The sequence below is a fragment of the Balaenoptera ricei genome, chromosome 12, assembly GCF_028023285.1.
Source record: "Balaenoptera ricei isolate mBalRic1 chromosome 12, mBalRic1.hap2, whole genome shotgun sequence".
Taxonomy (NCBI): Eukaryota; Metazoa; Chordata; class Mammalia; order Artiodactyla; family Balaenopteridae; genus Balaenoptera; species Balaenoptera ricei.
Window position 1 is genome coordinate 70377840 of NC_082650.1, and position 23947 is coordinate 70401786.

At 35.0% G+C, this 23947-nt stretch overlaps 1 protein-coding gene across 4 annotated transcripts in view; it reads right to left on the minus strand.

Moving 5' to 3' along the window:
• The window catches only part of ZNF292 (zinc finger protein 292), an 88104-nt gene that overhangs the window by 11332 nt on the left and 52825 nt on the right, over window positions 1-23947 (minus strand). For 2 of the 4 annotated variants that reach the window (XM_059941695.1, XM_059941696.1), the window contains 3 exons: window positions 11899-12101; window positions 5655-5791; window positions 3235-3376 (listed from right to left, as the gene is read on the minus strand). The exons of 1 other annotated variant lie outside the window; for it this stretch is intronic. In XM_059941695.1, coding sequence (XP_059797678.1) covers window positions 3235-3376; window positions 5655-5791; window positions 11899-12101 — 482 coding nt within the window. Of the gene's footprint in view, window positions 1-3234; window positions 3377-5654; window positions 5792-10903; window positions 11078-11898; window positions 12102-23947 lie in introns of those variants that run through there. One more of the 4 variants, XM_059941698.1, reaches the window with a different exon arrangement.

Genomic DNA, 23947 nt, shown 5'->3' on the forward strand with positions numbered 1-23947 from the left:
TAACTTTAAGGTCTCTTTCATAGTCCTAAAACAATAATCATCTATGATTCTACTTTTAAGATAAAACCTCTGTTTGATCAGATTTCAGAAAATAAAAACAAAGGGAGACATTTCATGCAACGGGAACCAAGATTTTGGGGCAAAGCAATTACCACATTGCACATGATCCTGCTCCCCTGGACAACTTTCCCAAGCTATTCACGCTTTAAGTGCTTTCTTATGTGCTTTACTTCTGAGCCCAAAGTCTCTCTAGAAAAGCACTACTCAATAGAACTGTCTGCAGTGATGGACATGTTCTTTATCTGTGCTGTTCAATATGGTAGCCACTAGTCACATGGAGCTACTGAGCACCTACAATGTGGCTACTGTAACTGAAGAACGGAATTTTATATTTTACTTAGATTAACTAGCCATAAGTGTCTGATGGCTACCATAATGAACAGTGTAGCTCTTGTCCAAGATTTTTCCCCCCTCTCCAACAAGGTCTCCTTGTGAGCAGGGTGTAAGGTTGAGGGAGGAGAGTCCCTTTTACCTAACCTCCTCAATTCCACTGATTAAGAAATGAAATCCAAAGTGGTTAAGGTTACCAGGTGGTCAACAGCAAGTCAAGATTTATACCCAGTTTGTCTGGCTTCTAGTTTCAAGTTCCATCTACTTTGCCATGCTGCTCTTTAAGTTAGATATAAAGTAGTGGCACAACCTATATTTTAAAATTACATAGTAATTTTCTAAGAAACTTATTGTTAAGTTTATTTTTTAACTGCAGCGCTATGACATGTAAAATGAAAAAGCAGGATGAGTTAACAAGGTCAATAAAGAAAAACTGGAAAGCAGAAGGATTCATTCCTGTTCTTTACTCCTGAAAATGAAGAGAAATTATTTCAGGAGAAAAAAAGCAAAGATACATATAATATTTTCTGACCAGCTATAGATCTTAAAAGACATTTTTTAAAAAGAATAAGAATGTCTTTTCGTTCCTACTTTCAAAAACAAAATTCAAGGATTCTTAAGACCTGTCTGGCATACCATTCCATGCAGTGCTAGCAACTTTGGAAAGTGACTTCCGTGTACATTTAAAGGGGAAACCAAGTGCATCCTACAAGGGTTACTATAAGAAAAATTAATTTTGTAAAAGTTGGATTCTGATTTTTGCTAATAGATAAATGGAAACACGCAATCTCTGCTCATCACTTCCCTTTTGAATTGTGTCTAATCTACTGTTTAATCCATCTATTAAGTGTTTTCATTTCTATGACTATGTTTTTATATTTCTAAAAGTTCTTTTGATTCTTTTAAAAATCTGCTTGGTCATTTTTATAGGACTTCTCTTTCTTATACTTCAATTCCTTATTTTATATCTTTAAATATATGTGTTTTATAATTTATCCATAACTGTATTATTTAAAGTATTAGGCAAATAATTCTATCATTCTTTCTGTCTACTGAAATTCATTCATGTCAGATTGTTTCATATGTTTAATAGAGCTTGAGGTTAACTTATTTATGCCTTTAAATATATGTAATTTATCGTTTTTATCCTTGCATGTTTAATCCTATTGTTAGTTCTCCCTGTTACAATTCCCTCATGGCAGACTGTTCTCTGTTTTGTAAATCTTGATGGTGAACCCATGTGAGGAAGGGCTGTACCTAAGAATCCTGTACTGAAGGTAGGTCCCTCCAAAGCAGCTCTTCATTTGCTTCTGCCAGGGATCCCAGGCATTACCAGCCCAGGACTCCATCCTTACCTTCTTAAATACCACTTACGTAAGGGAGCAAAATCTGCCACCACCAAATGCATCTCTTTGACGTGAGGATTATGTTAGGCTGATTACTTTTAAGAAACAGAAGAATAGGAAGTTCTTCCTGTTACCCACCACCCCTATCCGTTACTGCCTAAAAGAATTTAGACAGAGGGCCTGTTCCTGGAATAGAGCTGTCACCAGAGATCTCTGCAAAGAATATGGACTAGGGGTGGTGGGGAGAAACTCTGCAGGGCCGAGAGATCAGAGTCCACTGTGTCCGGTAGTCTCTGCATGGCCCAGCACACCACTGGTTTACCAACCATTGCTTTTCCATCTTCATGTGAATTGCCTTCCTCCCCTCTGAAGTCCTAAACCACTACCCCCAACATCCTCTTGTCTTTAGCTGAAGATGGTATTTAAGGTGAGAGTTTCGGCCATTTTGACGAGTTACTCAATTTTCCTGGGTCTCTCCCATGTATACATGTTATTAAACTTTTGCCTGATCTTCTCTTGTTAATCTGTCCTGTGTCAGTTTAATTCTTAGACCAGCCAACATAACTAAGAAGAAAAGGGAGAGGAAAAGGTCTTCCTCCCTGACACTCACTTGGTGTGGGGATTCCTGGTTATATGGAAGGGTAAATGTGGACCCCAAATAGTGTGAGGGCAGACCTATGGTTACAATTTATTAGGGAAAACATTTTCCTCCTCTGACCCACAGTCCAGTCGGACATGCACATGGTTCCCTATCATCATCTGTGTTACACAGTATAATATTTTTCTAGTCCACTTTTCAATGAAATTATAGTACTTCAAAAGTTGGTGGAGGGAAGAAGGGGAATATGGAACTCAGTTCTAACTCCCCAACTTGAAAGGGCCCAAGATCCCATCTCTTATCTTATCCCTGTGTGGATATAAAAACTCAACCCCCTTAGTAACATACCCCAATCCTCACCAGGTTAGGAGAATCCTAGCATCAGCTCAAATTTCTACTCCAGTTTTTAGGTTTCTCTTCTTTTTGAGCCTAGGGATTTCCCCAATATTCTTGCAATCTCAGCTGCTATACATTAAGAACAATGTTTGTTTTATTTTATCAAGTATTTTTGGGTCTTTTGTAGAAGGATTTTTAGATACCGTAATCTGCCAGCCTGCTAGCAAAGGAAACTATCTCTATATTTCTCTTTACACTTTCTAAATTTCTATAGAGCCAAATTATCAAAATAGTATAACACCTGGCAGTAAAAATTGTGGAATGATAAAATGCAAGTATTAGGTATATTGCTTTTCTTCAGGCTAAGAGCAAGCCCCTGGCTCTCATTTGCATTTTTAAGGTTCTCTGTATCAAGTATCATCAGGACTAATAAGAAAATCAATGTTCAAAGCACTAAATGAAATAAACAAAAATCACTGGAAGAGGTGCCAAAATAATAAAGTTAAAGTCTTTTATTAAAGGTAATTTATGTATTTGAAATTAAGATACCTTGATCATTCTTACCTCTGAATTAATAACTTTAATCAGGAAGAAAATGTGATATACCGTCTTGGTTAACAAAGAAAGTTGACGACATCTTTCTAGGTACACTTGTATAGATGGTTCTACTCTTTGCTGTAATTTACTCCAAAAGAGAGTGAGTTCCCTTAAAAAAAAAAAAAAAAAGTAAAAAAGTAAGCTGGAGCTATAATGTAAAATCACGAACATGTCAGGCTAGTAATTACATGTGAAATTAAAACTGGTTATAGATTCCAATTCTATATGTGGAATGAGGTTTAAAAGAAAAAAAAATCTCAAATTTCTTTAGACTTATTAAATAAAAATCAAGATATGACTTATCATTTTACTGATTAAGATTTCTGAATCTCAGAGAAGCACTCACTACCTTTTACTAGGAAAGCACCTGACATTTAAACAAGTTATACAAATGGTAACTTTGGGCCACATCTGAACTTTAAAGTAATAAGAAAGTGCAAAATGTGTGTGTATATATAAAAAGCTTCAATGGCATAATGATTTTTAAAAAGCATTTAATTTTTACCTTCTAACTTAAATTTAAATTATTAGATAATGTTAAGAATCAAGGATGACACAGAACCCAGAAGAAAATAACTAATCTGTGCCACAGCAGTGGAAAAAAAAAGAAACTTTGAAAAATAAACTTTGAAATTTATTTCAAATGCAATTACACTATATTTTCTTAGAAAGTAATCCTACTGAACTGATGAACTTTCCTCCCTTTTACCTATTGTCCTATTTCTCTTCTGTCCTCCATAGCTAACTTCCACAAAAATCTTCTTCCTTGCTTCAACTTCCCCCCTCAAGTATTCTCCTCCATAAAGGCCTTTCCTATTAATTCCTCAGGTTCCACTCCTTCAAACTGTGCCCTTTCCACCATCAACTTGAATAACTTGCTCATTTACTGGATTTTAACCTTCATACTGAGGACTTCAAAATCTGTCTCTCCAGTCTTGGCCACTTTCACCTCTCTAGTTCTTTATAAGACTTCCCCACTTTGATCTCTTCTGAAACCTGAAACTTAATATATGAAAAAGATGATTAACATTCTCTCCAGCTCACCATTCTTCTAATTTAATGCATCATTATCACTGATCATATCTATCAGCCTCTGCTTTTTACTATCCTCAAGACTGTTACCTTCAACATTTCTCTCACCCCACCCCACATCCACAGGAAACCTTCATAACTTCCCAGCTGGACTATTTACTGGCTTTCTAGTTGATTTTCCTATCTCAACTCAATTACCTGTACTGCCACTTCCTACCCCCAATTGGCCCTCACTGTTCAGGCTCCAATCCATTCTCAACTGTTAGTCTTAAACAGTGTTTCTTGAACATAAACTTCTATTTTGCCCTCCTTCTACTAAGGGCTTTTAATAGACTGCTTTTGCTTTTCATATAAAACCCAGACTTTGATGCCTTTTGTAAACCAATATAACACATTAATTTCTTAGTCATCATTAATATTTATGTTATATAGAAAACCTACTTGTCCTCAATAAATACATGTTATTTATTCTCCCTTCAGAATCCTTCTACCTGCCTTTTATCTCAATCCTCTCTGTATTGCATATACAATTTTTCCTTCATAACTGAGCTCAACTGTTCAGAAAACCTTTATAATTATGAACTTTAGTCTTTTTGATTATACAACCATTTATTTAGCTTGCCTGTTCTATATTCATTTATATGACGTGTGTCACTTGGTAAATATCCTTAAATATCAGAACGTTGTAAACTAAATTTTCTTTTGTTTTTCCACAATACCAACACAACATTGAAGACTAATAATGCTGTCGACTGACCACATAAATTGTCAGTTTTAGCTAACACTAACTTAAGACAGTTGATCTTAAGTTTTTTGAGTTAACTGAAGTCATCATCTCCGTTAGCTGTGTCCTCCCAAAGGATTATATATAACAGGTTTGCCCACTAGGAAATGTACTATGAAGTTAGTGAAGTAGAATGATACCTCACAGAAATGAACTATATTTCTATACATAAATGACTAGCAGCTAGTTATGTAGTAAAGAAGTCTGCAATATGCAGAGGAAAAATACAAACATTAAATCAGAGGTTGCTTACATGTCTGAAAAAATTTTTATTGTGGCATTAGACATAAGCCCTTCTTTCATCTTCCAACATTTAAAAATTAATCATAATTGATCATTATATGATCATTGCTGGTATACTAAGGAGTTGTGTGGTCCTTAATATAAAGTTTTTAAAGTTATAATATGAACTACTTGATAATCAGTTTGCACAGCATATAATATCTGAAAATAAGCTTTTTGTCTTTGTAACACTAAAAAGATTTTTAAAAATGTGTTCTTAAGCTATCTGCACAACCTATCCTGTAATCTTATTGAACAAACTTCTCTCTTCAAAATAAAATCAACTCACCAAGCACAGTACATATCTCCCTGTTGAAGCTGACGTGATAAAAATGCAGTGCATAAGACAAGAGCATTTTTTTCATCACCCTCAGATTCTAAGTTACAGATCATTTCTAGGGCATCTTTGCAATCAACTTCTGAAATCTACAGGGAAAGGATATAGAAATATGCCATAAAATGGTTTTATGTTAGAATATATAGTAATATACTTTACAATTTTTATTAGATATTTACAGATCATGTTCATCAGTAAAACCTCATTAACTCAAACACTATCAATTCACAGTTTGTCATGACTAGGCTGCAGTTTAAAGAAATAATCTTTCTTCAAGTCAGAGAACCAACGATTTTCAAGACCTTTATAAGCATTCATTTACATGTAAATAACTAATGCTAATTATAAGCAACCTCTACCCATTAAATCAGGTCTATAATACTGAAAAAGAAAAGCTGCTACTTGTATTTCTTCCCCTTTACCCAGTAATTTAAAAAGCATTAGAGGGCTTTCCTGGTGGCGCAGTGGTTGGGAGTCTGCCTGCCAGTGCAGGGGACACGGGTTCGAGCCCTGGTCTGGGAAGATCCCACATGCCGCGGAGCAGCTAAGCCCGTGAGCCACAAATACTGAGCCTGTGCATTTGGAGCCTGTGCTCCACAACAAGAGAGGCCGCGATAGTGAAGAGGCCGGCGCACCGCGATGAAGAGTGGCCCCTGCTTGCTGCAACTAGAGGAAGCCCTCGCACAGAAACGAAGACCCAACACAGCCAAAAAATAAATAAATAAAAATTAAAGGTGCTAATAATTAAAAAAAAAAAAAAGCATTAGAATCAGCAAAAAGACGGAAATGTCTACTGGATATAGACTAAAAAAACAAAGTGTCTATTTATTGGAGGGGAAAAAAGTATAATATGAAACATTTTATGTAGCTATACCACTTTAAAATGAAGCTCACCTCAGTTTTCTATAAATCTCCATTATTTTTCTTTTCATATACATTCATTCCATCTCAAAGCTTGTCAACAGTCATGCATGCATAAGTATAACCTAGATGAAGGCAACTTGCTTCATTTAATTATGCACTTACATCTAATGCTTTTTTTTTAAATTAAAATTTATAACCTCATTACAATGATTTACTACATAAAACAAACAGAATTTACCTATGATCTCTACAAGTATTTGCTGTAAGATAAGGATTTGACAAACAGCAAACAGTCACAAATCACTGGTGTTCCACAGAATTAGAAAGATTAATTCCAACATGGTACAACTGACAAATGGCAAAAAGAACTGAAGATTAATACAGGCCACTAGCACCCATGTACCACAGAGGTAACTATACACCTCCTTGTTGACTTTCTATGTCTCCTCACTACTTTTTGAGTACAGGAAAAGTGTGTGTATGTGTAAAATGTAACGTGTTTAGGATTAAACAAGTGTCTGAATGGGAATGAGGGTAATCTTGAGGTTGATCTTTGATAATGAGGATAAAGATTGCATGGGGATAGATTCAGAGGTTCCATTTTTTACATTACACTGAGCTAGAAAACACTAAGATAAGAAAAGACCCAACTCCGAGTCTATGTGTTTAACAACAATGATTTCTTAAAGGAAGTATGAAGTTAGTGTCAGAGTTACGACTGAAACCTAAGTCCTGGAACTCCCTGGCACAGTACTCTTTCCACTACTCCTCTGTCTGCCTCTTTCTTACAAATCTTTATCTCTAAGTGACCCTATGTAAACAAACACAAAAAGGGCTGAACAATATATATTTATACAATTAATATTTTCAAATATCTACAATAAGTTAAATGCATTGTTAGACATTTTATATATGTATGTAATTATTATTTAATCATAACTTTTCTACTAGGTAGGTATCATTAACATTTTATACATAAGATGTCAATAAACACAGTAAACAGCAGCTACTATTATTCATTTGTGTCAGCTTCTTCAGAAATAGCATTGTTAATCAACATGATAGCTTGCCTGGTAAATACTATTTCTTTTTAGAGATAAGGCTCAGAGAGGTTAAGTTACTTGCTCAAAGTTACATCCTTAATTAGCAGAGTCAAGATTTCAACCCAGGTCTCGCTTCAAAGTCTGTGCTCTTTCTAGAATTCTACATGCACAAGCATATTGAGGGTCTTTCTTGCTAGATATTGATTTTACATGTTCAGGTTTAACAAAAATTCTTACATCTTGTAAGTCTGATTTATTTTGAATCAAATATTTTTTGTTGTTCTTCTAAAACCTAAGCCATTCTTACTGAATTCTCATATAATGCAAAATGTGTACATTATATATAAGGAAAGAAATTTATTTCCCCAATGATATTACCTACATTAGCTTATACTTAATAGTTAAAAATATATATTTGTATCTATGTAAGGTAGCCTCTATAAATTTATCCACTTATATACAACATACCAACTGAAACATCTGCTATATTCAATAATACAGAAAACCTCACTTTTTATAGGTATACTAAGGAAACAAGTTTTACTATGTGCTATTTGATAGCCTTCATTCCCGATTTGCCACTAGATGGCCCACTTGAAAAAAATAGGACACTAAAGCGAAAATGAAACCTAAACTAATAAATGGCTTAATTAAAATTGTGCAAGTGAAATATAGGTCAAATTTAGCCATCAGTGAGCAAGAATTATTTTTTATAATCCAAGGCAGCATAAAGTAAGGATTACCAATATATTACCTATATAAGAACTATTTATACATTATAGATAGCTATTTTGTATTGCTTTGAAAAATGAATAAAAATCTAGTACCAGAAAATTTAGAAATATGAATAAAATTTTTAAAGCCAATTAAAATGATCTGTTTGTTAAAGATATACTATGCTAAATCCCTTTGTAAAGCATAAAAATCATTTCAAAAATGTGAATAATGACTTCCATGTCTTAATATGGCTCTTTCTGCAAGATATTCAAAAAATAAAGAACACTTCATCAATATTTTACATACATTTACCAAGTGTACTTTTAAAATGTATTAGCTTTAACATATTTTAGGAATAGTCTTTTGCTTATCAAAATGAAATTGCTTTCCGTCTAGAAAAGGACTTAAATGGTAAACCTGTCACATTAAAATAATTAGCTAATTTTTTTTTCTTATACTCTCAGGGTAGCAAAATCTTAGGCTAGATTTAAAAGACGAATAATCTATAGCGTTAGGAAAGAAAAAAACTTCATATACTGTTTATGGGAGTATACACTGGCATAATCTTTTTTTGGATGGTAGTACGGCCCTATTTATTAATTTAAGATGTGTAGGTTCTTTGATCCAGCAATTCCACTTACAGAAATTTACCCTACCAGTATACCCTCAAGAAGAATGAAAGGATGTATGGACAAGGCAACAATTTAAATGACCCCTAGTTTGGCTAAGATATTATTACAAATCTATACTATGAAATTATGCAGCCATGAGAAAGAATGAGGTTGATCTATAAGAAATGATATGGAAAGATGTCCAAACTAAGAGGAGGAAAAGTGAACAGCAGCCAGGGTATGTGTAAGTATGTTTAAAGTGTGTGTGTGTATATGTAAAAATATCAGAAATGTCAAATTTCACACTTAATGATTAGTCAGAGGAGTATTAAATGGGGAAATAATGGTTAGAGAGACAGAAGGTAGAAGATTTTACTTTTTTAACATCTATGTGTTTATTTTGATGACAAAACCAATAGAAATACTGGATATAAAATAAACAATGCTAACTTCATTTTTACACCTACACCAAGAATCCAGGCCAAAGTCCATTCCTTCTATAGAGAAGCCAGATAAACATTCATCTCAGTCCCATTCCTCTGCTACCTCTATCACACTGAAAGGGTCCTGAGAAATAGTCAATCCCTTGTCTACTGGCTCACTTGGACAAGGATTTCCTCAAAAGGACTACAGATCCAGACCATGGTTGACTCTTTCCAATATCTATTCCTGCCTACTACTCTAAGGAATGGGTAAAAGCCTCAAATGTTTACAAGAACCAGACAGATAAAGTGAATGTTTGAAGTGGGTCATGTAGCATACCTCTTCTGAAGGGGGCAATGTCTGGGCAATTGTTCCAAAGTGATTACCTTTCCTTGGGGCAGAAATAATGAGACAACTTACTCCACTTGCAACAATGAAGAACCAGTTTCTATATGTTTGTAATAGAAACATAAAAGAGTAATCAAACAATCTCTAAGCAAAAAGGGATTTTTAACAAGGAATGTGTAGACTTACACATATCCCATCCCGTTCTACACTATGTGATCTAGTTTTGTTCCTGGGGTGGGAAAGAGGCTTTAGTGAACTCTGCTTAAAGAACATGAAATATCTTAATTCCACCTGCTTAACAAGAGAAGGAAAAAATAATTTCATATGACATCAGAGATACCCAGGGTCCTCAGAGAGAATTTTTCTGAAGCTCTCCCAGAGCAAGCTGGGCTGCTGCTACTTAACTCTGGATAATTAGACCAAAAGGGAATTTAGGTTCAGTATTGCAAGATTTTTTGATTATTCAAGACAGCTAGAAATAGAGATTTTTCCTGGAGATTACAAATTCATAGTCTTCAACTTCAAACAGGACTTTCAAAGTTAACCTAACCACCCTGTCTTTAGATAGATTCCTACTAGAAGGCATGCTTCTTTAGGGTAGGACCTATGCCTTACTTTTAAATCCCCTCAGTGTTTAGACAGCACACATCTAATCTCTTACTTAATAAAATCTGCTGAAGGAAGGATGGACGGATGGACAGATTGACTTAAGGGCTGGGACTGAACTGATAATGAAAACTTTAGTGGAGCTGAAAAATATCTAAGATGCAGCATCACAATAACTAATTTATTTAAAGACTAAAAAACAATGTTACACACATTTCAAAGGCTGTTATCCCAAGAAACTTGATACATCTGCCAATGAACTTGTCTACAAAGTTATCCTGAATACGAAAATTTCAATCTTCTATTTAGCTCCTGTTATACAGTGATTAAAAAGCCATTACCTGAGACAAAAGAGAAATATTAAAGAAAAAAACAGCTAAGGTCTAAACTAATGATATCTCCCCTAAGCTAGAGCCCTTGGCTCTACTCTACCTGGCCTAGAAATTACCAGGCATCACTCTCCCAGTATCCTCATTATCCTCAACATACACAACAGGCTTATTTCTAATCTCAGTCCAAGGCTATCATCTTCCTCTTTATTTTCTATTCTCAAGAAAAGTCAATCACCATTATAATTACAACCTCTAACCTCATGTGGGCATTTAGCTTTCTGTCCGAGGTTATCCTTCTTCTGGACTCTGATTACAATCTCTCTCTGACTACTCAGGGGATCATGCATGCTCTGTTAACTGTCTTCTCTGTTGTTTATCTCAGCTTTTCCCTTTGTATATCCTAAAATCTGTCCCACAATCCCTTTGTTCTCCATTCTCTATTGCTCTGGAATCGAAAGATACTTATATTAGAGATATAAGACACATGTACATTAAATGTTCACACAACACTGTCCAATGTATTATAGTTTATCTATACTCTTTATATACATATTCCCTGTTTTTTGATCAACAGCTTTCAATTCTCCTACCCTGTCTCCAACTTCATTTTGGAATTATGAGTCCTCCAATTGCAAAATTCCCATTTGGATCATGATTCTACTTTTTGAATTCTGTAGTATAAAATACACAAATACATAAATACTATGCTTTATGCCAACTAGAAGTAAAAAAAAAAAACCAGAATCACCTGTCTTACAAAGAAAAAGTTTTACATTAAGTATGCAAATAAAATATTTATATATATAGATAGATAAAGAGAGAAAGATATATAGAGAGAGAGAAAGAGAGAGAGAAAGTACTCCTAGCGGGAAGTCATATAAATTTTTTAAGTTACTTAAATTAGCCAGTTAGAAAAAAATCTGCAAGTATCCTGAAGTCAGGTAAAACTGAAATTAAGGCCCAAACACTAATAAATATAAACATCCTAACTAAATTAAGCTACCACCATCTTTCCCATAATTTAGCCAAAGCAGTTAAAAGAGCCAAATTATTTAAAATAGAAGCCAGATGAAACGTTTACGTATAACTCTGAAAGCTGCTTAGAATCACTATCTAAGAGCACACCCCAGATTTAAGACTGACAACAACGGCTCTTCACTAAGAGAAAGGGAAGTCAAAGACATTCTAATCTAATTAAAAATTATTTTCTTGACTTTAAAAAATAATTACTAACAAAAGAAAAGATACTCACCTCTTCGATTAACTTTTCATTTGGTGATGATGTACAAAGACAGACAAGGTAAGTTTGCTTAAAACTACCTTTTGTACCAATCTCTGGATGGTCAGAACACAGCTTTGCTAGAGCAGTTGCTTGACTTAACTGATCTGTTTTGATTAGATGTTTAATTCTCATATCCAACAAGATGGGACCCTCAAAAGCTAAAAATTCATTCACTTTAAAAAACAAGACATAATAGATTATTAACATTTGGTAATAGTTCATTTGCAATACAAATACTTATAAGGAATATTTTTTTAAAGCACAGAAACTAAAACTCTTTTTTGTTGTTGTTGCAGTTTCCTATTAGTCTCAGGCTATCACAAAATACTTGACCTTATAAGCAGAAGGAGTTATGCTGCTAACTTTTTAGAGCTGCATTAAATATTTTTGCCCCTGAAAGTACCATTTACAATGAGGTGAGTTAAATTCCTGATTTTAAAAATAATTTTGCATTGAATTCTGAAACTCAGTGTTATTAAAATTATACTAAATTCTTTTCCCCACAGCATTTATTCTTGAATACCAGGCGTTAGCATTTCTAGAAATTTGCAGAGTTAGGACATTACACACGTACATGGGAAACCACAAAAGGATGTTTGGATATTCAAGAAGATGAAATTCAGCTAATATTGTGTTCAATACTGTTGATGTATTTTTCATTTTACAAAGGTGAAGTCTATCTTGCCTTAATGAGTGTTTCAGAACAAATTTAAATATCTACAGAAAAATAAATAAGGGGGTGGGGGTAGTCTGCTGAAAGTTCTGTGGGTTTTTAAAATACCAATCAACAAACCTCAACACTTGCATAATAAAATTCTATTCTGTTGAAATCTTAAATTTCCTAGTGCTTGTTTGATCAACTACAAATAAAAATTTAACTTTTTTTTTTTGGTGAAGGAGATTTTAAATTTTAACAAATGCAAATTTAAACTTTTCCCTAAGTTTTCTTTACCAGGATGAAAATCGTGTTTAAAAATTTACTTGGTGATGGCTAGCTGGAAACCTTTGGAAGGCTTTCAGTAATAAAATTTTAAATGCCCTATAAATACTATAAAATACACAATTTCTCACTTGTGAACAGACTGGAAGACATGTCTAGTAAGTAAGTTGTGGGTTAGAAGATGGAAAATAAGAGATGTTCTTCCCTTCTTTAAATATCCTTTGCTACCCTCTAGTACCTTTATTATTTAGATCTAACTGTACTCCACTATGAAAATGCTCTTCTATAAAATAGTATGATTACGGCTCCTCAGTATTAAAACCATGAGCATGTAAGCAATTTAACACAGGATCACAAATTTCATCCTTTTCTTGAAGTCTAGACCTTTGTATCTGCTACTCTCTATTCTTTACATATTAAACTAAACCAAAAAGTATAAAGACTGAACACAGATAAATAACACTATCTGCATAACCCTCTGGTGCCTCTGATGATATGTCTGACATATACAGGGCATTACTTTTCTTTTTTTAATATGACACGATCCTGGTTAAGACAGTTATATGGCAAATACCTTTTCACAGTTTAGTTCAATGGCCAAAGTAAAATCTGTAAAGATTTTCAATGACAACTTTAAGGAAAGAAGAGTTAAAACAAAGTTATTCCGGCTATAAGTCACAGACTTTAAAATACAGCTTGAGTTTCCAGGAAACTCTAGCAATAAAAAGTCTGGGAATTATTTCAAATACTCCCACAAAAACTCATAATCAACAAACTCTGAAGTTCATGGCAAAGACATTATTTAAAGGTGGCAAGATTTTTAACAAAACTAATGACAATCTTAATAGGAGGAATTTCAAATAGTCCCTAAAATCTCAAAGAGCAGCATGTGTAGTTAGAACGACAAATTATACAAAATAATTTCTGTACTAACAAGTATAGTAAAATATATGCTATTATTATACATTCCAAAAACATACTTGTGTGTGTGTTTTTTTAAACAATGGGAAACCTTTGCCACACTTAGGGCAAAATTGATTTCAAAGAAATACAGAATATTAGAGCAGCAGGAACTTTAGATCATTTTGTCCAGCTCCATCATTTGGCAGATGAGTAAACTGAGGCTCACAGAAGGCAAGTGACCTTCTAGGGTCATAAAGCCAGTTAATGACAGAACGAGGACCAGAATAATGGGGTCTTGCAACTTCCGCCTTAACACAGTGGTGTGATAAGAAAAAAAAAAAAAAAATCTTATTTAACTAGTGTGTCTACTAGTTATCAGAACAGCACTACACAGCAGTAAAGAGCTGTGAAGTAGCATTAGCTTTTAAAGGAAAGTAATAATGTATTCTGAAGCTCATGTTTCAAACAGATCAAAATTAGATTACATTCAACAACACTCAATTCAGAACTTCTCCCTCAGGGGAGGGAAACTCACTCCCCTCACTCCCCCTCTCTTTTCTCCATTTTTCTTTTACTGCTTTCCTTGTCCCAATTCCTCTGTATCTTTCTCTATTTCTCTCTACTCCAGGATATGTTTTCCTTACAGAGTTATAATAGCACATCAAAGACTACCAGACTTATGAAACAAGTTTTGTTATCTTTATCCTTGAGTACCTAGTCACATAAAATTTCACTCCCTACCCTGCTTTACCCATCCCCATCCCAGAAAACGAAAAAATACTTTGAATTTTACTTGTGTAGCCTTTTTATCTATTTTGTCTGTATTTATGTACTTGGGGGAAAAAAGCAGGTTTTACTACATTCAAGCCTATCGAGAGCTGGATGACATAAAATGGCAATGTAAATGAATGATACCCAGCCAGTTCAATTAAGAAAGTAATAATGCCCTTCTTCCCATAAAATGCTACTTACATAATAGTAAAAAAGAAAAACATGGAAGATAATTTTAAATATATTACAATATATAAGTTGAATATTTGTGATAAATCTTTATCCAAATATTAACTGATCATGTACCATGCACCAAAACTTAGGACTAGGTCCTGGATTCCCCCCCCAAAGTGGAGTCAACCTGTTTACTGGGTATATATCTCCACACTCAGATTTGCTCACAATTCCCCTTGCAGTATCTCTGGGTAGCTGTTTCACAAGCATCTCAAACTCTGCATACAAAAATCTCTATACCACAGTATGTGGTATCTCAACCCAGAACTAAGACTTGGCATTAAAATTGTTCTCTTCTGCCTCCTCCTCATCCTAACCTACAATCCACCATATAATCCTGTCACTTCTAACTCCTAAGTACTCAATCCTATTCATTTTTCTCCATCCCTACGCCAACCACTCACTGACCCCCACCTCCCAGCCCAAATCATTTATCTATCAGACCACTTTGTTGCACTCTACTAGTCTTCTGCAGCCACTCTTCCTCTTTCCATCACATCTCCACTAGGACTGAGGGTGCCTTTTCTTTTTCCTAAAGCACACGCTCGACTGTCTTCTCCTAGTTAAAACCCCCAAGTGGCATCCCTCTGCCTTCAAAGGGTAAATTCCAAAATTACCATCATGGCCTACATGAATCTGCATCACCTATTTCTTTTTAAAAATACAATTTATATTTTCTTTTAAAATTTATTCAGCAAGATTGATTGGGCAAGAAATAAAAGGCATCCAAACTGGAAAGGAAGAAATAAAATCATCTGATTGCAGATGGCATCATCTTATAGGTAGAAAACCCTAAAGATTCTACCCAAAAAACAAAAAACTATTAGAACTAATAAACGAATTTAGCAAAGTTGTAGGATATAAAAATCAAAACACAAAAATAAGTTGCATTTCTATTCACTAACAATGAACAATCTGAAAAGGAAATTCAGAAAACAATTCCATTTATAATAGCAACAAAAAGAATAAAGTACTTAGGAATACACCTAACCAAGAGAGTGAAAGACTCGTACACTAAAACCTACAAAACATTGCTGAAAGAAATTAAAGACGACACAAGTAAATGGAAAGATCCCCATGTTCATGGACTGGAAGACTTAATACTGTTAAGATGTCCAACTACCCAAAGCAATCTACAGATTCTATGTAATCCCAACAAAACTGCAATGGCTATTTTATTTTATTTGTAGAGATAGAAAAATTTATCCTAAAATTCATATGGAATCTTAAGGGACCCCAAATAGCCAAAACAATTTTGAAAGAGAACAAAGTTGGAGGTCTCACACTTCCTCACTTCAAATATACTACAAAGCTAATCAAAACTGGCACACAGATAGGCATGTAGGCGATGCAACAGAATAGAAAAAACCCAGAAATAAAACCCTCACTATATGGTCAAATAATCTTCAATGAGGTGCCAAGACCACTCAATAGGAAAATGATAGTCTTTTCAACAAATGGTGTTGGGAAAACTGGATATCCACATGCAAGAGAATGAAGCTGGACCCTTATCTTACACCATATAAAAAAACAAACCTGAAATGAATTAAAGACCTAAATATAAGACCCAAAACTATAAAATTCCTAGAAGAAAACAATGGGGAAAAGCATCAAGATACTGGATTTGGCAATGATTTATTGGATATGATAACAAGGTATAAACAACAACAACAACAACAAAAACAAATGAGACTACATCAAAGTTAACTTTTACATATCAAAGGACAGAAGCAACAGAGTGAAAAGGCAACCTACAGAATGGGAGAAAATATATGCAAATCATATATCTGATAAGGGGTTAATGCCCAGAATATATAAGAACTCCTACAACTCAACAACGACAACAAAAATCAAATAATCCAATTGAAAATGGGCAAAGGATTTGAATAGACATTTCTCTGAAGATTATATACAAATGGCCAACAAGCATATGAAAAAATGCTCAACGTCACTAATCACCAGAGAAACACAAAGCAAAGCTACAATGAGATATCACTTCACAGCCAAAAGAATGGCTATTATCAAAAACAAAGCAAAACAAAACAAAAAAACAGAAAATAAGTGTTGGTGAGGATGTGGAGAAATTGGAACCTTTGTACACTATTGACAGGACTATAAAATGATGCAACCTCTAAGGAAAACAGTATAGAAGTTCCTCAGAAAATTAGAAATAGAACTACCATGTGGTACAGCTATCCCACTTCTGGTTATGTACACAAAAGAAGTGAAAGGAGGGTCTCAGAGAGATATCTGCACTCCCATGTTCATAGCAGCACTACTCACAAGGGCCAAGAGGCAGAAGCAATCCAATGTCCATCAATAGATAAATGGATAAACAAATGTGGAATATACATATGATGCAGTATTATTCACCTTTAAAAAAGAAGGAAATCCTGTCACATGCTACAACACAGTTGAATCTCGAGGACATTATGCTAAGTGAAATAAGCCACTCACAAAAAGGTAAATACAGTATGATTCCACTTCTATGACGTATCTAAAGTAGTCAAAGTCATAGAAACAAAAAGTAGAATGTTGATTAGCCAGGGGCTGGGAGTGAAGGATGGGGAAAGGGGGCAGTTGTTGTTTAAAACAGGGCTTAATTTTGCAAGATGAAAAAGTTCTGGAGATCTGTTTCAAAACATTATGAACATACTTAACACTACTGAACTGTACACTTCAAAACGATTAAATGGTACATTTTATGTTGTTTTTTTACCACAAGAAAAAAATGCATTAAAAATCAATTCAGCATTGTTAGACAAAAAATCCAAATTCAGAAATTTAATAAAAACATAACACTTGGGGCTTCCCTGGTGGCGCAGTGGTTGGGACTCTGCCTGCCAATGCAGGGGACACGGGTTCGAGCCCTGGTCTGGGAAGGTCCCACATGCCGCAGAGCAACTAGGCCCATGAGCCACAACTGCTGAGCCTGCGCGTCTGCAGCCTGGGCTCCGCAACTGGAGAGGCCGCGATAGTGAGAGGCCCGCACACCGCGATGAAGAGTGGCCCCCGCTTGCCGCAACTAGAGAAAGCCCTCGTACAGAAACGAAGACCCAACACAGCCAAAAATAAATAAATAAATAAAAATAAATTAAAGTAACTTTCATCTTTAAAAAAACACAAAAAAACACATAACACTTTAAGCTCTACATCAGTGGTTCTTAACCCTGGCTGTACAATTATCTTGACTTCTAAAAAGTACTAATACCAGGGGCTCAAACCCAGAGACTCTAATTTAATTGGTCTGTGGTAGGCCTCCAGCACAGGTATGTCTAAAAACTCTCCAGGCGATTTAAGCACTGCCAGGATTAAGAACCACTGCTCTAAGGTAAGTATATTTCAGCGTTCAAATTACCAGTTAGGGACAGTCTTAATCTTCACCTGACCTCTCACCTTTTCCTGGAAGAACAAGCTACATACACAAGAAATAGAATTTTCACTTGAAGATTTCAGAATTTCTTAAATCATGTTGCTTGCTTTGTCATTAAGTCTGAAACATTATGATCATAACTGATTCTTTGACATGACTGATATAAATCAGAATTTTTAAACATTAAAAAAATGTTCCATAATATAGATGAACCTAGTAAATATGTAACCCTAAAATTTGTGTGAAATAAGATTGAATTATTACTATTACATTTGATTAAATTCTGACAACTTTATCCATGTAACATCATAATGAAATACACTCATTAGAACAGAAATAATGAATTTTTCTAGGATGTTTAGAAAAGCCAATTAGTGTATGTTTTAAAATCATTTTTAGTAAAAATAAAATCTTGGTGGTCACCATATTATATCTCATTATGTAATAGTAGAATATTATTAAGGTTAACAAAATGCAAAATAAAGCATCAGCCTGAAATGGGAGAGTGAACACTTTCACAATTTTACTGCAGTTAAGTTCTATCAGCTTAATTCTATCCAGAGTCACTGATCCTCAATGATCTAATAAGGGTTATACACAAGTAAAACCTAAACACAAGGCAATCTAATTTAGCAGTGATTTTTAAAAATAAAATCTAAAATGCTCCACTGATTTATTTTTTATAACAAGGTCAGTTAAGAGCAAAAGGGAGAGACAAGGCAAAAAAAAAAGACAACCAAATAGAAACAAGTTAAGAAAACTGTATTTCTAAGAGTACTAAATGTATATAGTCGATAAGGTGTTCTTTTTAGTGACTTTCTATAAGAAATGTCCTAACACACACAAAAAAACCATCAACAGATGTAAGTCTAGGTCTCAGAATCACCCCTTTTGGTATTCTCTACACAGACAGGTAAAGATATAAACACATACATGAAAAATATAGGAAAAGTATCAATGAGCAAAAGAACTGGAGATTTACTATTAGAAAACAAATTCAGCTGCATGGAATCAGATCTGCCCTCACACTATTTACCTGGAAATTATTAGTTATCATTTGTTCTCTCCTCCCATCTCCTCTCCCTTTAAAATATTATTACATTTTACGTATGTTAATATCGGGTAAACCTAGCAGCACTTTTTCCCTGCTCATTTTAAAATGCAAAGTTTATTACTGAAAAGAAGACATTTTCTCACAAAGCTCTGGAGGATTTATAAGTACTGTGGAAAAGCTGAAGTTTTAGAAATTTCCTTTGAAAACCAAGGGCTTCAAAAAAAAGAGAGAGAACCACAGGGCTTAGGATTCAAGAAAGAACGGGCAAGCTGATAAAAATACAATTTATGCAATTGCAAATTATTCCACAATGGAAGTGGAAGGGAAAGGGCTGAAGGAATTCAGTGTGACTGTTAATAGGGAGCTCTTTCAGAGTTTAGATTTTACAATAATGACATATACAAAGGAAGGAAAAGCAGCAGGCTCAGGACCAAGGATGCGTGCACCATGAGTGTCAGCACCTGGTACTAACCTATGCGAACTGTTATTACAGCTAAAACTCAAGATGACCCCTAGCTCACCAAAAAAGTTGAATGTGATCAAATTGGTGGAGATGGGTAACTTCTTCAGAAGGGCCTGCTCCTTAGGTTTGATTATGTATTATTTATGATGACAGAGAAAAAGAGGATTCCTTTATTCTTATGGTGGTTCTGATAAAAAGCTTTAAATTGAAAAGGTAGAACAAACAATGGAGAAAATGGAAATAGATGGGAAGATGTAATTTTCAAAATGGGGCTTAAGGTACATTTTGCAAACTGTAGACTAGAGGAATAGATATATTCCTAAGAGTCTCAAAATTAATATATTAAAAACATGGCTTGTGAGTGGTCAGGAAAAAAAGCATGACTGTTAAGAGCCAAGACAGATTCATCAAACATAAATTAGGTTACACTTTTATAAAAGTTAATTCAAAATGTATCACAGACCCAAATATAAAATGCAAAACTATAAAACTTCTGGGAGAAAACAGGAGAAAAATCTATATGACCTTGGGTTTGGTAATTATTTTTAGATAAAACACCAAAAGCACAATCCATGAAAGAAAAAAATGATAAGTTGGACTTTATTAAAAGTTAAAACTTCTGCTCTCTGAAAGGCACTGTAAAGAAAAAGGACAAGCCACAGAGTAAACTGAATATATCTGCAAAACTCCTATCTGCTAAAGGACTTGTATCAAAATATAACAAAGAACTGTGACTCAACAATAAGAAAACAATGGATGGACCTACAGATTGTCATACTGAGTGAAGTAAGTCAAATATCGTATGGAGAAAGACAAATATCGTATGGATACGCTTATATGTGGAATCTAAAAAAATGGTACAAATGAACCTATTTACAAGACAGAAACAGAGTCATAGATGTAGAAAACAAACTTATGGTTACCAAGGGGGAAAGGGAGAGCAGGGATAAATTGGGAGATTGGGATTGACATGTACACACTACTATATATAAAACAGATAACTAATAAGAACCTACTGTATAGCACAGGGAACTGTACTCAATACTCTGTAATGACCTATATGGGAAAAGAATCTAAAAAAGAGTGGATACATGTATATGTATAACTGATTCACTCTGCTGTACAGCAGAAACTAACACAACGTTGTAAATCAACTACACTCCAATAAAAATTTTTAAAAAATAAGAATACAACACAATTAAAAAGCAGGCAGAAGATAAATGGATGCCTCTCCCAAGAAGATATACAGATGGCAAATACTCATGTGAAAAGATGTGCAGTATCACTTGTCAGTACAGGAACACAAATTAAAACAACAATGGGATATCACTACACACCCATTAGAATGGCTAAAATTCCCAAAATAGACAACACCAATTGCCAGTGAGAATGCAGAGCAACATGCAGAATGGTAGTTTGGCAGTTTCTTACAAAGCAAAACATAGTCCTACCATATGACCTAGCAATCTTACTCCTAGGTATTTACCCAACTGATGTGAAAACTTATGTTCACACAAGAACTTGCATGCCAATGTTTATAGCAGTTTTATTCATAAATGCCCCAAACTGGCAGCAAACAAGATGTCCTTTAATAGGTGAATGGATAAACAAACTATGGTACATTCACACAATGGAATACTATTCAGCAATAAAAAGGAACGAGCTATTAAGCCACACAAAGACATAGATGAATGTTACATGCATATTGCCAAGTGAAAGAAGCTAGACTGAAAAGTCTATAATTATATGACAATCTCGAAAGAGCAATACTATAGAGATAGTAAGTGGATCAGTAGTTGTCAGGTGTTCTGGAGAGGGCTGAATCGGTGAAGCACAGTTAATTTTTTTTAGGGCAGTGAAACTATTCTGTATGATACGGTAATGGTGGATACATGATACTATGCATTGGTCAAAACCCATAGAACTTTACAGCATGAAGAAGGACTCAAGGTATGCAAATTAAAAAAAATATTTAGGAGGTTGGGAAGCCGAGGATAGAACGTAGGATATGGCAAAAGAATCTGTCTTACAAATGTAATGAAAGAACTTCACTGAAAGAGGTGAGAAAATGGGGTGCTCACCTAACTTTGGATGAGTGGAGTCAGCAAGAATAATGGAAAGAGGAACCGTACCCACAGGGGTAGAGGTTATCAATTCTGAAACCACTATACATGTATACTAGGATTGATTAAGTATATGGATGGCCAATGGTAAGAGAAGTAAGTCTGAAAAGGCTACATACTGTATGATTCCAATTATATGACATTCTATTGAAGTGAGAGGTTACAGGTAAGCAAGAAGAGAAGGCTAGAATGATACATGTGATATAGATTAGAGTTGGAGACATCAGTATAAACTCTCACATTTAGTTTAATATAGATACAGCTGGTTACATATAGAAACATTTATAGATATGTGTACATATACAGATTAGTTATACTTACATATATTTTCTTACTTTGTCTGCCGAGAGGTCCTAGAGGCAATGACATCTCAGTAGCAATGAGCACACCCAATTACCAGGTCTTGGTTTCTAATATCAATACTATTCTCCAATAAAAGGAACTAGGGTTCCTTGGAGAAATAGCTGATTCTAGGATTAGGGCAGGAAATATGCACGGTAAGCCTGGAGCATCTTCTAGTGCCAGAAAACAAGGAAGTACCCAAACAAAAAACATAACTCACAATGATGGCGATATGTCAAAGGGTCACAGAAGTTAACTCAAAGAGTTCTTGGGGGCCAAAGCTGAACTATTTGAGCAACAAAATAAAGTAGTACTGGATTATCACCAAAGTATAAAATAAATATTCATGAGTCCATATTGACTAAACAGATAGATAGACAGATAAGGAAGAAAAGACAAATCTCCTGTGGAGAACTCCAAATAATCTGTGTAGATACTGCCTCCTCGAGGAGGTGGAGCTTAACTCTCCACCTCTTAAGTGTGGGCTGTACAAGGTAAGTTCTTTCCCAAGAGTACAGCATGGAAAGGGGGGGAAAAAAGTAATTTCACAGTGGAGAAACCTGACAAACACACTGCCTCAGCCAGGTGACCAAGGTGAACACCAACAGTGAGAAATCATGTTGATTATATGTACCTTTGGTATGATGTGATGACAATGGCACTTTACCTCTGTGGTCTTTCTCCCCTACACCCATAAGCCCAGTTCTAATCATGAGAGCAGCATCAGACACATCCCAATTGAGGGGATACAAAATACCTGACCAGTACTCCTCAAAACTGTCAAGGTCATCAAAAACAAGGAAAGTCTGAAAAACTGTCACAGCCAAGAGGAGCCTAAGGAGATATGTCAACTAAATGTAATATGGTATCCTGGGTGGGATCCTGGAACAGAAGAAGGACATTAGGTAAAAACTAAGGAAATGTGAATAAGGTATGGACTTTAGTCAGTAACAAAGTATCGATATTGGTTTATTAATTGTGACAAATGTATCATGCTAATGTAAGATATTAACAGTTGGGAAAAATGGTTGTGGATTATTTGGAAACTCTTCACAATTTTTCTGTAAATCTAAAACTATTCTAAAATAAAAAGTTAATTTAAAAATTAATTAGGTCAGACTAACCTCAATATTAAACAATCTTACTTTAATACAACTCTAGCCAAATACCTCTTGTGGTCTTTCACCAAATCCTGATAGACAAAAAGGAGAGCCATGGACCAGACATAAGGAAATAGGTTTATTTGATGAAACAACCATAATTAAAGGGCACTGGCTAAAAGACTGAAGGCAAGCAAGAAGATTTCTATAAGTACCCCATAGGGTAGGTTTTTGGATATGACCTTTTTAATGGTTATTATCAAGAACCTGGATGCCAGGCTTCCCTGGTGGCACAGTGGTTAAGAATCCGCCTGCCAATGCAGGGGACACGGGTTCGAGCCCTGGCCCAGGAAGATCCCACATGTCGCGGAGCCACTAAGCCTGTGCATCACAACTACTGAGCCTGAGCACTAGAGCCCGCATGCCACAACTACTGAAGCCCACGCTCCGCAATGAGAGAAGCGACCGCAACGAGAAGCCTGTGCACCACAATGAAGAGTAGACCCCGCTCGCCGCAACCAGAGAAAGCCCACACACAGCAATGAAGACCCAACGCAGCCAAAAATAAAAATAAATAAAATGAATTAAAAAAAAAAAAAAAAGACCTTGGATGCCAACAGAGTGTATGCTAATAAGATCTGCTTAAACAGGGAAGGACAAAAATCTTGAATTAACAAAACCAAGATTTTAAATGATATTGACAAGTTGCAGAGGCA